Source organism: Salmo salar, chromosome 25 (genome assembly GCF_965601325.2).
Source record: "Salmo salar chromosome 25, fSalSal1, whole genome shotgun sequence".
NCBI classification, from domain to species: Eukaryota; Metazoa; Chordata; class Actinopteri; order Salmoniformes; family Salmonidae; genus Salmo; species Salmo salar.
In genome coordinates this window covers 26234490-26252500 of record NC_138315.1, presented here as the reverse complement: position 1 = coordinate 26252500, position 18011 = coordinate 26234490, and the positions used below count along the sequence as shown (strand labels likewise).

The window sequence follows — 18011 nt, the reverse complement described above, 5'->3', positions numbered from 1 at the left end:
ACAAGGCAGCATTCTCTCATAGCCCAACCATTTACCAAACAGATAAGACTGACTCAACGGATAGTATGAAATCTCAGTTGTGGCACCCTATTCCTTATAAAGTGCATTACTGTTGATCAAGGCCCCAAATACTGTACGTAGTGCATTACAAAGGGAATAGGGTGCCATTTGGGACATACACAGAGTAATATGATGTCTCACGTACGCAAAGACAGAGCCAGCCAAGGACTCGGTTCTCTCAAGGTATCAGCCGCCTCATCACCAGTCATGTGAACGTGGAAGCTCCTTAGTGAGGATACTCCTTAGTGAGGATACTCCTTAGTGAGCTGGCATCCCAAATGCCACTCTATGGGCCCTGGTCAGAAGTAGTGCACTATAAAGGGAATAGGGTGCCATTTGGGACGAAACCAAAAGACACTGTCCTCCTTGTTCTCTAACCAACCCTGGCTCCTCGTCCAACCCTTGTTTCCTGGCCCTCCGTTAAAATGGTGTTCTCTTACCGGGAGGGGCCCCTAGAGAGAACACACAGCTTCAGCTCTGGGCACACACTGGCCTGGGGAGGACAATGTCTCTACCTGTCCCTCTGTCCTTCCTGTCCCACGGTCTCTCCCTGTCCCTCTGTCTCTCTCTGTCCCTCTGTCTCTCCCTGTTACACTGTCTCTACCTGTCTCGCTGTCTCTACCTGTCCCGCTGTCTTAACCTGTCCCATTGTTTTTACCTGGCCCACTGTCTCTACCTGGCCCATCTTAACTAGCTGTCCCACTGTCTCTTCCTGTCCCATTGTTTTTTACCTGGCCCACTGTCTCTACCTGGTCCACTGTATATTCCTGTCACACTGTCTATACCTGTCCCACTGTATCTACCTGTTCCATTTTAACTAACTGTCCCACTGTCTCTACCTGTCCTACTGTCTCTACCTGTCCCTGTCTCTACCTGTCCCACTGTCTCTCCTTGTCCCTCTGTCTCTCTCTGTCCCTCTGTCTCTCCCTGTTACAGTGTGTTACCTGTCCCGCTGTCTCTACCTGTCTCGCTGTATCTACCTGTCCCATAGTTTATACCTGTCCCACTGTCCCCACCTGTCGTACTGTCCCTACCTGTCCCACTGTCTCCCCCTGTCCCACTTTCTCTACTGGTCCCACTGTCTCCGACTGTCCCACTTTCTCTACCGGTCCCACTGTCTCTACCTGTCCTACTGTCTCTACCTGTCCCACTGTCTCTACCTGTTTCTACCTGTCTCTACCTGTCCCACTGTATCTACCTGTCCCACTGTCTCTACCTGTCGCACTGTCTCTACTTGTCTTAGCCTGTCCCACTGTCTCTATCTGTCCCACTGTCTCTACCTGTCTCAACCTGTCCCACTGTCTCTACCTGTCTCTACCTGTCCCACTGTCTCTACCTGTCCCACTGTCTCTACCTGTCTCTACCTGTCCCACTGTCTCTACCTGTCTCTACCTGTCACACTGTCTCTACCTGTCTCTACCTGTCACACTGTCTCTACCGGTCCCACGGTATCTACCTGTCTCTACCTGTCCCACTGTCTCTACCTGTCTATACCTGTCCTACTGTCTCTACCTGTCACACTGTCTCTACCTGTCCCACTGTCTCTACCTGTCACACTGTCTCTACCTGTCCCACTGTCTCTACCTGTCACACGGTCTCTACTTGTCTTGACCTGTCCCACTGTCGCTACCTGTCCCACTGTCTCTACCTGTCTCACTGCCTCTACCTGTCCCACTGTCTCGAACCTGTCCCACTGTCTCTACCTGTCTCTACCTGTCACACTGTCTCTACCTGTCCCACTGTCGCTACCTGTCTCTACCTGTCACACTGTCTTTACCTGTTCCACTGTCTCGACCTGTCTCTACCTGTCCCACTGTCTCTACCTGTCTCACTGCCTCTACCTGTCCCACTGTCTCTACCTGTCTCTACCTGTCCTACTGTCTCTACCTGTCACACTGTCTCTACCTGTCGCTACCTGTCTCTACCTGTCACACTGTCTTTACCTGTCCCACTGTCTCGACCTGTCTCTACCTGTCCCACTGTCTCTACCTGTCACACTCTCTACTTATGTCTGAGCCCCCAGAACACACAGGGGTAGATACTGTTTCTACCTTTGCCACTGCTCACAGAGCACACTGAGCAGCTACTGCCCAGGAGGACATAGAGTTTGTGTATAGGTAGAGGAACATAGTTATAGAAAACTAAGAGCTGTGAGTTGTGACTGCACTCTAATTTGAAGTAACGTGGCTGTTGCACAGACACCTTATCCTGTCTGTAACACATTGGGGCTGTTCACACAGACACCTTATCCTGTCTGTAACACATTGGGGCTGTTGCACAGACACCTTATCCTGTCTGTAACACATTGGGGCTGTTCACACAGACACCTAATCCTATCTGTAACACATTGGGGCTGTTGCACAGACACCTTATCCTGTCTGTAACACATTGGGGCTGTTCGCACAGACACCTTTTCCTGTCTGTAACACATTGGGGCTGTTCACACAGACACCTTATTCTGTCTGTAACACATTGGGGCTGTTGCACAGACACCTTATCCTGTCTGTAACACATTGGGGCTGTTGCACAGACACCTTATCCTGTCTGTAACACATTGGGGCTGTTCACACAGACACCTTATCCTGTCTGTAACACATTGGGGTTGTTGCACAGACACCTTATTCTGTCTGTAACACATTGGGGCTGTTGCACAGACACCTTATTCTGTCTGTAACACATTGGGGCTGTTCGCACAGACCCCTTATCCTGTCTGTAACACATTGGGGCTGTTCACACAGACACCTTATCCTGACTGTAACACATTGGGGCTGTTCACACAGACACCTTATTCTGTCTGTAACACATTGGGGCTGTTCGCACAGACACACATTGGGGCTTCATGGTTAAAGACATGCTCTGCTACTTTGGCAACTAAGAAAGTCTTTTTTAAACCTCCCGCTTTGGGCTGGATGTGTCAATGTGTAGTTCAGACATGCATAATCTATGAGCAGAATCACTGTCTTACCTCAATTAGCTATGAAATCCATAGTTTGAAAGCGACTGCTTTCTTGAAGCTGTCCCGCACCATTTCCCCTACATTTCCCCCAACGTGGGCTAGCCCCTAGCAATTTGTGTTCTATCCTATTTAGCTTCAGTGCCTCACGTTTGAGTGACAGCTATTAAGAGGCCTGCCCAGCGTTATCCAATGAGGTTGCAGAGCGGGCCCAATGGCTTAGTGGACACAGCAGATATATAGAGAGAGAGAGAGCAATGACGTGGTGCACATACCTGCACATATCTGACGTAGTAAGCTGTTTTCAGAGACCACTTTTGGCTCGTGAGTGCTACTTTCAAAATTACTAATTTAACAGCGTCCTTGGTCTGCCCCCAAATGAACCCAGGCATGTTGGACCTGAATCAATCAATCACCCCATGCCATCCACGAAAAGCAGGGAGAGACAAGCAGCAGAAAGAGAGGGAGGATGGATATGGGAGTTGATAAGGAGAGGATAGAAGAGATGAGAAAAGAAAAGAAAAAAATAGAAAAGAAGAGACTAGAAGAGACCACATGAATTTCACATGTGAAGTGTTCCAAAAACACATGTTTACATGTGATCACATAAAGTTATTGTGATAATGTGAAGTTATTGTGATAATGTGAAGTTATTGTGATAACATGTGACAACATGTAAAGCAATGTGATAACATGTGAAGTTAATGTGATAATGTGACAACATGTAAAACAATGTGATAACATGTGAAGTTATTGTGACAACATGTAAAGCAATGTGATAACATGTGAAGTTAATGTGATAATGTGACAACATGTAAAGCAATGTGATAACATGTGAAGTTAATGTGATAATGTGACAACATGTAAAGCAATGTGATAACATGTGAAGCTAATGTGATAATGTGACAACATGTAAAACAACGTGATAACATGTGAAGTGTTCCAAAAACACATTTTCACATGATTTCACATGTAAAATGAATGTGAAATCTTGTTTTCCCACATGTGAAATCATGTGTTTTTTCTGTAAGGGGAAGAGAAGGGAAGAGAACAGAACAGAAGAGTAGACAGGCAGTGTGTGTCTGTCTTATCAGTATATGGCTGTCCTGTCCTGTGTCCTGTGTTAGGATGAAGTGTCCCTGTCACCGTCCCAGCTCTCCCCCAGGGCCAGGCTTGATTAATGTGTCGTCCAGCAGCTGTGATAGTGGCCAAACTCTCCTGGGGACCAACCAGCCTCACCCATGTCCCTTTCACACCTGTCTGTCTGTCCCTGCTAAAAACCCCTAGCCTGCCGGAACGCCTGGTTTTGCGTGGCAAATGGCACCCTATTTCCTATATAGTGCACTACTTTTAGTGAGAGCCCTATGGGCCCTGATCAAACGTAGTGCACTATATAGGGAATAGGGTGTCAATTGGGACACAGAGTGAGTCTCTCCTCTCCATACAGCTAAAATGAAACACTTTCCCCATTAAAATCTCCCTCTTTCTCCTCTCCTTCCATCTTTCTCCCTCTCCCTCTCTCTCTCGCGCTCTCTCGCTCTCTTTCACCCTCTCCTTCTCTCACCCCCCTCTCGCACTCTTTTTCTCACTCACTGCTACAAACGATCTTACATCATCATGGTGTTCACCTTGCTAGGGGGGATAATGTCTCTTAGCAGGAGAGGAGCGATAGAACGAAGGAGTGGGGGGCACATAAACAGCTTGAACCTCAGCATGACACCCCTGTCTGTTTGCAATGGGCACGTGTGTGTGTGTGTGTGTGTGTGTGTGTGTGTGTGTGTGTGTGTGTGTGTGTGTGTGTGTGTGTGTGTGTGTGTGTGTGTGTGTGTGTGTGTGTGTGTGTGTGTGTGTGTGTGTGTGTCCATGGCCACTGTGGGCAGCTGCAGCAGTCGGTGTGATAAAGTACCAGTGTCTCAGGTAAACGACCAGTAACAGCAGGGGTAGCAGGCAGTTGACTTTGGGCCTGGGCTGCCTCTTTGTCATCCTCCACTCACTAACTCATTGTTTCTTTCCACCACTTCCCTTACCTAGTCACTATCTTGCTGTTTAAGAGTCATGATTATGACCTTTTTCATATCAATCAAACCAATTCATTTTGCTAATCTCAGTTCCAGGACAAAGGAATTGCACATAAGTTCTGAAATAATTCTAAGAGTATAATTACTATGCAATTACAGACTCATACACGTCCTGAACATGAACCACTTCATGACATTAAAGTGACCAGACACATCATCTAAATGACGTAAATGTAAATGTAATCTTATCTATCTTAGCTTTGCCAATTGTTGGGTTTATATCATAGCAAGCTGTCCATATAGATGACCATGTTTCTGTTGCTTACACCTAACCAGGCTGTTTTCTCTTCTCTGAACAAAGGTACTTTCCCTGCACCTTGCATCATCATCATCATCATCACCATCCACACACACAGACACACAGAGACACACACACACCTCCAGCCAAGCAGCCAGCTCAGCCACCCAGCCAAGGTCAATTGCCTTTCCCCTCCTCATTCTGTGCTTAATGTACCTTTACACCCAGGCAGGGATAGAGGGCTGCACTATTTCTGCTCTGCTGCAAGGTGACTGCTTGGTGCTTACACACACACACACACACACACACACACACACACACACACACACACACACACACACACACACACACACACACACACACACACACACACACACACACACACACACACACACACACACACACACACACACACCGGAGCCACAGTCGGGTGACAGTCAGGCCCCGCTGGCTGCGGAGGCTGGCACAGAGTGTTTTGTGCGTGTGTGTGTGTGTGTGTGTGTGTGTGTGTGTGTGTGTGTGTGTGTGTGTGTGTGTGTGTGTGTGTGTGTGTGTGTGGTGTGTGTGTGTGTGTGTGTGTGTGTGTGTGTGTAGCAGAGGCTGGCTGTGCTGGCACACAGTGACACAGAGCGACACAAGGTTCACAGCCCTCTAAACTCAGGGCCATGGGAGATGCTGAACAATAGAGCTGTTGACTACGCATGCTATTTCTGTCACTGCATGCCACTCAGACTCTCTGAGCAATCACTCCGTCTCCCTGACTTTCAAGCACTCTCTCTCTGCACGAACACTCTGTTTCCCTGACTTTCTCTCTCTCTAACTCTCTGTCTCTGAGCGAACACTCTGTTTCCCTGACTTTCTCTCTCTCTAACACTCTGTCTCTGAGCGAACACTCCGTTTCCCTGACTTTCTCTCTCTCTAACTCTCTCTCTGCACGAACACTCCGTTTCCCTGACTTTCTCTCTCTCTCTTTCTCTGAGCGAACACTCTGTTTCCCTGACTTTCTCTCTCTCTCTCTCTCTCTCTGCACGAACACTCTGTTTCCCTGACTTTCTCTCTCTAACTCTCTGTCTCTGAGCGAACACTCTGTTTCCCTGACTTTCTCTCTCTCTAACTCTCTTTCTCTGAGCGAACACTCCGTTTCCCTGACTTTCTCTCTCTCTAACTCTCTGTCTCTGAGCGAACACTCCGTTTCCCTGACTTTCTCTCTCTCTCTTTCTCTGAGCGAACACTCTGTTTCCCTGACTTTCTCTCTCTCTCTCTCTCTCTCTCTCTTTCTCTGAGCGAACACTCTGTTTCCCTGACTTTCTCTTTCTCTCTCTCTGAGCGATCACTCCATTTCCCTGACTTTCTCTCTCTCTCTCTTTCTCTCTGAGCGATTACTCAGTTTCCATGACTTTCTCTCTCTCCTTCACCCCATCTCTCTCTCTTTCTCGGTTCCTCTCTCCCTCTCTCACACTCTCTCTCTCTTCACTTTCTCCTTTACCTTATCTCACTCTCTCATCCTCTATTTCTCTACCCTCCCTTCCCTCATTTATCTTCCTCTCTTTCTCTCATTCTATTAGTCTGCATCCCATTCCCTCTAGAATCTCTGAAATCACTTTCAATCCCTCCCTTTATCATCCTCTCTCTCTCACCTCCCTCTGTGTAAATTCCCACACTCCCTGATGCCTCCTTACAGCTTCCACGACTGACTGCAAACTCATTTATTACAGGTCACAAACGCAAGTGGTTCATTTAAAGGGACGCATCGCCCCAAAACCCTGAAGCACAATGAATAATCTACCTGCAGAAAAAGAGCACAAACACAACTCAGAGAGAGAGAGAGAGAGAGAGAGAGAGAGAGAGAGAGAGAGAGACATCGAGATAGAGAGAGAGAGAGACCACGAATACAAATTCCATCTAGACACCATTGCCCTAGAGCACACAAAAAATACTTGAATCAGTTAAAGAACCCACTGCCCTTTATGGTTGTGAGGTCTGGGGTCCACTCACCACCCAATAATTCACAAAATGGGACAAACACCAAATTGAGACTAGGCATACAGAATTCTGCAAAAATATCCTCGGTGTACAACGTTAAACACCAAATAATGCATGCAGAGCAGAATTAGGCCGATACCCGCTAATTATCAAAATCCAGAAAATAGCTGTTCAATTCTACAACCACCTAAAAGGAAGCGTTTCCCAAACCTTCCATAACAAAGCCATCACCTACAGAGAGATGAACCTGGAGAAGAGCAAGCTGGTCCTGGGTCTCTGTTCATAAACACAAACAGACCCCACAGCGCTTCAGAACAGCAACACAGTTAGACCCAACCAAATCATGAGAAAACAAAAAGATAATTACTTGACACATTGGAAATAATTTATTTTAAAAAACCTGAGAAAACTAGAATGCTATTTGGCCCATAACAGAATACCTGACCACTGTGACTGACCCAAAATGAAGGAAATCTTTAACTATGCACAGACTCAGTGAGCATAGTCTTGGTTTTGAGACAGACCTGGCTCTCAAGAGAAGACAGGCTATGTGCACACTGCCCACATAATTAGGTGGAAACTGAGCTGCACTTCCTAACCTCCTGCAAAATGTATGACCATTTTAGAGACACCTATTTCCATCAGATTACATAGACCCACAAAGAATCTGAAAACAAATCCAATTTTGATAAACTCCCATATCTATTGGGTGAAATACCACAGTGTGCCATCACAGCAGCAAGATTTGTGACCAGTGAAGAACAAACACCATTGTAAATACAACCTATATTTTTGTTTATTTATTTTCCCTTTTGTACTTTAACTATTTGCACATCATTACAACACTGTATATAGACATAATATGACATTTGAAATGTCTTTATTATTTTGGAACTTCTGTGAGTGTAATGTTCACTGTTAATTTCTTTTTGTTTATTTCACTTTTGTTTATTATCTATTTCACTTGCTTTGGCAATGTAAACATATGTTTTCCATAACAATGAAGCCCCTTAAATTGAAAATGCAATTGAGAGAGGGAGAGAGAGAGAGAGAACAAAAGAAAGAAAGAAAAAATGAAAGAAAGAAAGAGAGAGAGTTTAAAAGAGAGAGAGTTAAAGAGAGGGAGTTAGAGAGAGAGAGAGAGAGAGAGAGGGAGAGGGGGGGGCGAGTGAGAGAGATAGAGAAAGAGAGAGTTAGAGAGAGAGAGAAAATTTGAGAAAGAGAGAGTGAGAAAGAGCGAAAGAAAGAGAAGAATAGAGAGGAGAGACACAAACAAAAAGCATTTTAATATGTTAGGTTTTCTCTGTTTGGCTGTGCCTGCTGATACATTAAAAGCAGCTTTATCTTAACTGACCGTGCAGAATTACACATCGTTGCCTTGTTGTTCTACTTATTCATGCACACACAAATCGGCTAAATCAAGATTAAGCTTTAAGTGAGCGTTCCAGCTGTCCTGAAGCAGTCAATATCACTCAAAGCCCCTGCTGTAATTACATTGTAAACGCAGATTAGCTATGAATATTTTAAACAGGGATTACTGAAAGAGAAAAAGAAAGAAGAGAGAAAGAAAAAAACAAGAGAGAAATTTGCCCTTTAGCGCCCCCGCAACACGAAACACATGAAACACTCTTCAGAAGGTGGAGCGGAGCGTGAGCTGCTTCCATGGTTGGGTTTGCCAACCTATTATTATTCTTTGATTTGTTCCCCACTATTATTAAGGAGCCAAGGAAGAGGAGAGGGAGGGAGAGTGGGAGAGAGAAAAGAAAAAGTAGAGAATAAAACAAATCACCCTGACTTGTCAGACACTTCAGAGGGAATAACAAGGTTGAGAGAGACCAGAAATTATAAAGGCAACAATTATCTGAACATTTAACTCTAAACATTGTGGTAATGAGTGCGTCTTAGAGGAGATTAGCCATATTTCCATTGTCATTCTAATTATTTCCTCTTTTGTGAAGCGCACAGAGAAAACAAAGGATAGAAGCGTGTGGGAAGTACTGTATAGACGAGTGCAACAGTCATAGAAAGAGAAAGAGGGAAAAGACTGTGGATTACCAGAGTTGATGCTGTCAATCCCCATTGAGGCTTCATCCCTCTGTCTCCTCCCCCACCCCTCTGTCTCCTCCCCTCTCCCCCCTGGTCCTCCCTCCTTCCAGCCCTACTGTCAGTTTAAACCTTCACAACACACTCGTCGAAAGGCCATTCACTCCGCCAACCCTCCTAACTGACAGACAGTCTCTCAGCCTCTGGCACACACACACACACACACACACACACACACACACACACACACACACACACACACACACACACACACACACACACACACACACACACACACACACACACACACCACACACACTAGATGGATGCATTTGGAAGGATCTAGACATCTGTATTTTTCCTGCTCATTTGAATAAATCTCTGTTGAAAGATGGGTCATAACACTAAATGTACTGAACATGTCATAGACACAGAAAGACAGAGAGAAGACGATGTTTACCAGTGCAAAGCAGAGCAGTGTGATGCAATGCAGGCCTGCTAGCTACCGGTATGGGCTAAGCACTAATTGGCAGTTCCTGTACTGTACATGAGATCTGATTTATTCAGCTGCTATACTCTATGTCTGTAAGCCAGTGTACTGTAAGGGGCACTTTCCCAAAAAATCCCAGGTTTTCCAGAAGAGGAGGGATTAATAAACAGAAAATATCAAATCCTCCAGCCAGGATTTCTGGGAAACCTTTTTTTTGGCAATCCTAGTACTGTATGACAGCGGTCATAAATAGTACCGAGATAAAGCCTGTAGGATATAGGATGTGTCAGTGCTGTATGTATGTAGGATGTGACAGTACTGCTGGCTTCTCTCAGTGGGAGGGCTTCCCCCATAATAGAATAGACATCCTAATTAAAACAAGAAGAATTGATTCCACCACCGAGACCAAATCCTATTAGAAATCCATCTTGGCAAACATGTGCTGATGTCATTTACATTTTCCCTCAAATCATTATTCTCTGTAAAAAGAAAAGGATCATGATACTTGACTTGAGAAACACACACAGGCATGAAAACGTGCGTGCACACACACACACACACACGCACGCACGCACGCACACACACACACACACACACACAAACACACAAACACACAAACACAACCACACACACACACACACACAGATTCAGAAAAGGGGAAAGAGCATCCCTAGCACCCTTGGGCAGTATTCTTGGCTTTCAGCCCATACTCAGACACCCTGCAGTTAGTGTAAATTGTAATTCCTACACAAAGCCAGCTGGCACACTAAGACTGGCCATGTTGTGAGCATGTACCGGGGTAAATAATGAATAAAAACAAGATTTACTTTCAAAGAGAGGAGAGTGGAACTACTGAGACCATAGATAGAGCATTATGAAAAAGAACAGGAGCGAGAGAGAGAGAGAGAGAGATAAAGATAAACAGAGACAAAAAGACTGCGAAAGAGGGGAACTCACAAGGCCTAATCAGAAGCACAGTAGTCTATTTGTCTCATGTAGCAGATTAAGCCGTAATCACACATACATGATTTGCAATCTCATGTGCAGCAGTAGACCTAGGCCACATGTGATGAATTACCAACGTGATGAATTACCAACATGTGATGAATTACCAACATGTGATGAATCACAGTCCAAACAAAGCGCTGTGGACCTCGGGCTTGGTTGGTGCTCATAATTCTATTAAGAAATGATCATTCTCTGCCCCTCCTTGTGCGTCTAGCGACTGCACACACAATATATGAGTGTATATGGGGATCCAAAGATCAGCTAGGCTACTGTATGTATGTCCTCTCTCTCTCGCTTGTCAACACTTACTGTATCTAATACTGGAAAAACAACCAACAAACATTATATCTATGCCCTATCATCCCCCCCCCCCCTTTATAAGCCACCATAGTCACACACACACACACACACACACACACACACACACACACACACACACACACACACACACACACACACACACACACACACACACACAACACACACACACACAAATGTATCCTGGTGTCACTGTTCTTACTGTTCTCTTCAGCTCTTCAGTTGTTTTGTGTATTGCATGTTCCTCATCTGATTAAGACACTTAACTCAGGGGGCAGAGAGCAGCTAGCGCAGAGCGCCTCACGAGCGCCTCTGCTTTCACTGAGCAGCCCGCTAGTCTGTTTTCACTGAGCAGCCCGCTAGTCTGCTTTCACTGAGCAGCCCGCTAGTCTGCTTTCACTGAGCAGCCCGCTAGTCTGCTTTCACTGAGCAGCCCGCTAGTCTGCTTTCACTGAGCAGCCCGCTAGTCTGCCTTCGCTAGCGCAGAGCGCCTCACGAGCACCTCTGCTTTCACTGAGCAGCCAGCTAGTCTGCTTTCACTGAGCAGCCCGCTAGTCTGTTTTCACTGAGCAGCCCGCTAGTCTGCTTTCACTGAGCAGCCCGCTAGTCTGCTTTCACTGAGCAGCCCGCTAGTCTGCTTTCACTGAGCAGCCCGCTAGTCTGCTTTCACTGAGCAGCCCGCTAGTCTGCCTTCACTGAGCAGCCCGCTAGTCTGCCTTCACTGGGCTACAGAGGGGATCGCCTGGAAATCAAAGCTCACTATTCTTCCAGCTGAGTGCCAGAGACACAGAGGTCACATCATCTTTATAGCCAAAGATTTTAGAGGAATGAATAAGAGGGTCTTTGTGTGACGGTGGTGTATTGCCGTGTGGGCAGAAAATGACACCATTCTTTTTTGCTTTGATAGAAAGAAATGGAGGGGAGCACATGTAATACAAGTGACGTAGCTGAGAAACTGTGAAAGCCACAAGCCAAATACATTCCCATTCTCTGCTGTCCAGACTCCCTGTTTGAGTCAGTCAGACCATGTAAACATTTAGATGTACTGTGAACTCAAGATTGGCGTAATAAGAAAAAACATCCAAATATCACACAATCAACTTGTCCTTGTCATTTCATCTACTGTAGTCTCTGTTTGTGGGGATACTCAGCGTAAAAGGGACTGCTCATATGGTTTATCAACATTGCTACTTGGTTGTAAATTGGTGATATGGTCCCTAAGACCCAATGTCAGAATATTGACACTATGTGAACCAAAGACATCTTAATGCCAGACATTAAAACATGAAAACTTGAAATTACCTTCATGTAGTGTCCTTAATGTACATTAATTACAATTATATAGCTTTTCAAACATAGTACAACCAAAATTACCGGGGGATATAGGCCTAGGCAAACATAAAATATGAATCATGAAAAATGATCAAAACATCCAAGACGAGACTGCGTCCCATTTCCCTTGATAAAGCTCCAAATTAAATTGGAGTTTTTTTTGTAATTCAATAAATATTAATAGGACTCAGACGCCATACATTTTTACCTACTTCAATGGAAATTTCCCTTCTTTCAAAGCAAGCAAAAACAAACAGCATCTGAAGGGAGCAAAAAGGGCAAACACAGTGTGTGTCTGAAATGGCAACCGGAGCTGATCTCTTACAAGTAGGCCTACAATGTTGACAATAAGTCATATATTAAAACAACTTCATGGAAATATGATTGCAACTATTTAGGCCTACCTTTTTACTCATTAATTTGTTAAAGAAAATTATAGGCCTTTGGGTCCCCAGGACCAGGATTGAGAACTACTGGTCAATGGCATGAAGGCCAGAGCCTCCTCATAGCAGCCTGTGATTGGTCTGCGTCAGCACGTGGTCCTGTGTGAAGACAAATGTAGTAGTCAGAATGGATCACTATTTCATTCAATAGCCTGTCTCCATTTGTAGCAAAAATGATTTAAAAGAATTCACTATGAGGATCGAACTTGATCATAATAAACACATTTTAGAGCCCAAAACGTCCGTCTAAAAAACATTTGAGGCTGTTCTGGCGATCCTAATTTATATAGGCTTTCTAGGGCAGACTGGGGCTTTTGGCACCACTAGGTTGCTATGCAGTAGAGACCGTCAGAGCTTGTGACTTCACGCTCCAAACCGGATACTGGGGAAATGATTGTGACAGAAAAATGGAGGTGAGTGCCATGTTTAACTGTGTTGTGGCGCATTCCCACCTGTTGATTGGTTGATTTCCATGACGAAATGCATCATGGATAAAGGTATTTCAACCCTAACTTTCTGACGCGGGCATTTGGCCTGACAGAGTACAGTCATATTATGAGGCCTGGTCAAGTCTGTGCTTGTCAGTAACGTTGCTCTTCATCCTGTTTGTTGTTTTGTAAATACTGTGAGTAGGTTAGACCTATGTTTGGCACCTTGAAATTCCCACCTTGCAAATAAAAGCCTTCACGATGGACTACCTGCCTACCTCACATCACCATATACCCTAAATGGGATACTTTTGACAAGAGCCCTACCTCTATTGAGTACCGTTTCGGATGCGGCCAAGCAAATCTGGAGAGTGTAACCACCCTCTGTAAAGTGTGTTATGCCAGAGGTGCAGCTGTGGGACATCGGGACACCCAGAGGCACACATGACAAAGGTGAAGTCAAGTGCTGAGTCAAGCCTCTCCCTCTCGCCTGTCCCTCCTGCCTGTCCCTGCTGCCTGTCCCTCTCGCCTGTCCCTGTCGCCTGTCCCTCCTTCCTGTCCCTCTCGCCTCTCCCTCTCGCCTGTCCCTCTCACCTCTCCCTCTCACCTGTCCCTCTTGCCTGTCCCTCCTGCCTGTCTTTCTTGCCTGTCCCCGCGCCTGTCCCTCCCACCTGTCCCTCTCGCCTGTCCCTCCTGCCTGTCCCTCCTGCCTGTCCCTCTCGCCTGTCCCTCCTGCCTGTCCCTCTTGCCTGTCCCTCCTCGCCTGTCCCTCTCGCCTGTCCCTCCTGCCTGTCCCTCCTGCCTGTCCCTCCTCGCCTGTCCCTCCTGCCTGTCCCTCTCGCCTGTCCCTCCTGCCTGTCCCTCTTGCCTGTCCCTCTTGCCTGTCCCTCCTGCCTGTCCCTCCTGCCTGTCCCTCTCGCCTGTCCCTCTCGCCTGTCCCTCTCGCCTGTCCCTCTCGCCTCTCCCTCTCGCCTGCCCTCATGCCTGTCCCTCTTGCCTGTCCCTCCTGCCTGTCCCTCTCGCCTGTCCCTCCTGCCTGTCCCTCTCGCCTGTCCCTCTCGCCTGTCCCTCCTGCCTGTCCCTCTCGCCTGTCCCTCCTGCCTGTCCCTCTTGCCTGTCCCTCCTCGCCTGTCCCTCTCGCCTGTCCCTCCCGCCTGTCCCTCTCGCCTCTCCCTCCTGCCTGTCCCTCTTGCCTCTCCCTCCTGCCTGTCCCTCCTGCCAGTATCTCTCGCCTCTCCCTCTCACCTGTCCATCTCGCCTGTCCGACTGGCCTCTACCTCTCGCCTCTACCTCTTGCCTGTCCCTCTTGCCTGTCCCTCTTGCCTGTCCAACACAGGCAAGGCCTACTCCTACTGCACACACACACAGACTGGACACATACGCATGCAAACTGAATAGACAATGACTCACACATAGTGGTAGGCTATCTACTGATTGAATTGTTACCGTATAAAAAAATATTGTCTCCAGCCTTGAGAGACAATATTTGGGTTTCATTTCTGGGATCATGATCCTGATGTTTCTCCTTCTCTGTGTCCCATCTTCTCTTTGAGGGGACATAATCCAAAGTAAGCCGATTAACACTGATATTTGTATTCTTCCACCACCATGCAACCATTTTATGTTAACTTCTAAATGTCACAGTACTGCTTGATTTAAATCCACAGCCCACTGCAACTTGACAGGATAGACATATCTTCTTTATGTCAGGCAGGATGTTGGATTTATTTGACTGAGACTGAACTGCATAAGAATACGGCATTATGGATAACAATGCTCTCAGCAAACTGCAACAGCTGAAGCATCACATATATAGAAGTGCATTTGCCATAGGCCTACAACCGCTTTCCAATACAGAAAATATATTAATCAATCCTGAGGACTCCCGAGTGGCGCAGCGGTCTAAGGCACTGCATCTCAGTGCTAGAGGTGTCACTACAGACACCCTGGTTCGATTCCAGGCTGTATCACAACAGGCCATGATCGGGAGTGCACAATTGGCCCAGTGTCTTCCAGGTATGGCCAGTGTAAGACATCATTGTAAATAAGAATTTGCCTGGTAAAATAAATAAAACGCTATAATATATCGTTTGGAGTCGAGGCGCGCTAGCCAAAAATACTACACATGTTGTTTACAACATTTGATTGTTATAATTGGTCTAATGTTCTAATAATTACTCACGTGAAAGATACCATCTAGGGCTTATCAACTAAACGGGTCTTATCGGGAATGCAACGGACGGTTTATTTCTTCCCTTCTCTTTGTTTAGTAGACAATTCACACAAGGTCTTGTCGCCCTGGGGCAGTGCGGGTGCGCTGTATTGCACCTTTAGCTCTGAACAAACCGCATGCAGGTTGCATAGAATGTGAGGCGCGCGGAACAGAGTGGTGCTATGGTGGATTGGTTACTTAGAATATGTGATTCGATATTAAACGAGAGTTGAAAAGACCAGCTGCTGTGTATATGCTACCTACTGGACAGAGACAGAAACCCTACACCCAGTGCACTTGCTGAAGGGGATGAACACCTGCCAAATACTGTATGTTATACAACATAACAACCTCTTTGTTTTTAAAGAGTGTATAAATCAGTCATAGTAGATATTGATCGGAAAAACCACTCTGAAATATCGGGTGTGTTTGTGTGTGTGTGTGCGTGCGTCTGTGTATGCGTGTGTGTTGCGTGTGTGTGTGTGGGTGTGTATCAGCGCGCGCTCTCAGTCCCTTCCCTGGCGCAGAGCGGAGAGCGTTTCTCTCCGGTTCATACTATAGACTACCACCATGTGTAAAGGTGCACTGCTCCAAGCACGGCGCACCAATGTGGGCGATGTGTTAAAAATCGGATCATAGTCAAATGTATATAGTATTGTACGTTTGAAACGAGGCATAACCTCGTTAGAACAGCACTCAACTTGCCTACTTGCTTTACTATAGGCTAGGCTATATTATACTATTATGCCTAAAACTAGTCTACTACTAACTGGTAATAATACTAGGCTAATAATAATAAAGACTAGGCTAATATTAGTATAATAATAATAATAATAATAGCCGGCGATTGTTATTACCTATGGGTATAAAGTTAATAGATAGGTTTATTCAGAGAACAAATGTGCCCTTTCAAAGTGACAAAAGTACCTGCGACTTGTAAACCAAACCAACAAAACACGATTTTTATTTACCGGAATCGAATGTTGTCTGAGAAAACAAACACACACAGACGGACGGACCAATGCCCACTAGCCCACCCCCTCTCACAGTGAGACAGACGACGCGAGATGAGAATAAAGCAGGAGCCAGGAGGCTATGGTGGACTTGGTCTCAGTCTCAGTGATGTCCACTGTTTGTCCAAGCCAAGGGACACGTGTGTCGGTGATTTAATGCTCCTTATTCTCCCAAAAAATGAAGAGTGCCGCTCTCTGTCTAGGCTTGTACTCGAGGCTGAGAGCAGAAACATGTTGTCCGTTGAGATTCCTCTAATTTCGTTAGAGAGAAATACATAAGGAATTCAGAAATTCTACACGAGCCAAACACACGTCACTCTTTCATTTCGGATGGTTTGTCATTGTGGCAATAGAATAACCTAGTAGCCTAGCTACTATATACTGATATTTCTCAATACGACCTCTTTAAATTAGAGGAGACGTGTATGTGCTACTTTAGGCTACTCTTCAATGTTCTTAGATAGAGCCAGGGTGATTTTAAAGCAGATATGAACGAAAATCAACATAGTGGGTATAGATAATTTGAAGGACAACCCAGAGTTTGTAAACAAAACGGCCAAATGTGTGGGGACTGTTGGAAGAGGCATACAACACACCACTTGTTCAGTGCGCAGCGCGCAGACAGTTGTGACAAGAGTAGCCACAAACCTCCTGCGCTGTGCACCAGCCAGCCAGACACCGAACTGTCACTCACCTGCTTGTGAAGAGATCCTCCGAAACAGCGCAGAAGTGAGCAGAAAGCCCAAGCAACACAGAACCGATGCAAGTAGCTTCATTTTCAGGGGTTCGCAGTAACTCCTTTGATTCACATGTCCAGAAACAAAATCCCTTTCGGCTTGACAAATATGAAAATGTAGAAGCTTGTGTCAGTTTGCGGTTAAGTTATTGATTCGAGTTAGTAGTAGGCTAATTAGTCCAACTCGGTCTTCTTCTTCTCCTTGTCTGGTTTATGCCTAGTGAATAAATGTGAATAAAAGTTCAAACCGATAGAAGGTAGCGTATGTTCCAAGGTAGCGCTTTGATATGGCTTGTCAAAAATAGTAAAGCAATGCTCATGCCATTCATTACTCTCGGAGTTGGATACGGTACTAAGCGACTGCGTACTGTCTAGAGACACACCCCCTTGCAATTCTGTCTCCTCCCACAGTCAACAGGATTGGTCGAAGTTAGCGCTGATTGATTTAAGCCCTCCTCCTAGAACCAGGGATTTTTAATGTTGCCAAAATCCTTGAATTTGTTGCGTTGGTCCCTTGAAATTTACTAAATCTACAAAATAATATTGCTTGTCAAAATGATGCGTTATATGCCTACCTGTTTTGGGAGACCTAAATGTAAGCATAATAGGCTACTCTAGCATTTATTCTTGCCACTTAAAATGTATTTAAATTGTAGACTATCGTTACATTTCTAGA

At 45.7% G+C, this 18011-nt stretch overlaps 1 protein-coding gene across 1 annotated transcript in view; it reads right to left on the bottom strand.

Moving 5' to 3' along the window:
- The window catches only part of erbb4b (erb-b2 receptor tyrosine kinase 4b), a 483415-nt gene extending 465736 nt beyond the window's left edge, over window positions 1–17679 (bottom strand). The window contains exon 1 of the mRNA XM_014173740.3: window positions 17294–17679. Within this exon, the coding sequence (XP_014029215.3) occupies window positions 17294–17375 (82 nt within the window). The 5' untranslated portion in view covers window positions 17376–17679. The remainder of the gene's footprint in view (window positions 1–17293) is intronic.
- Between the last annotated feature and the right edge of the window lie 332 nt (window positions 17680–18011).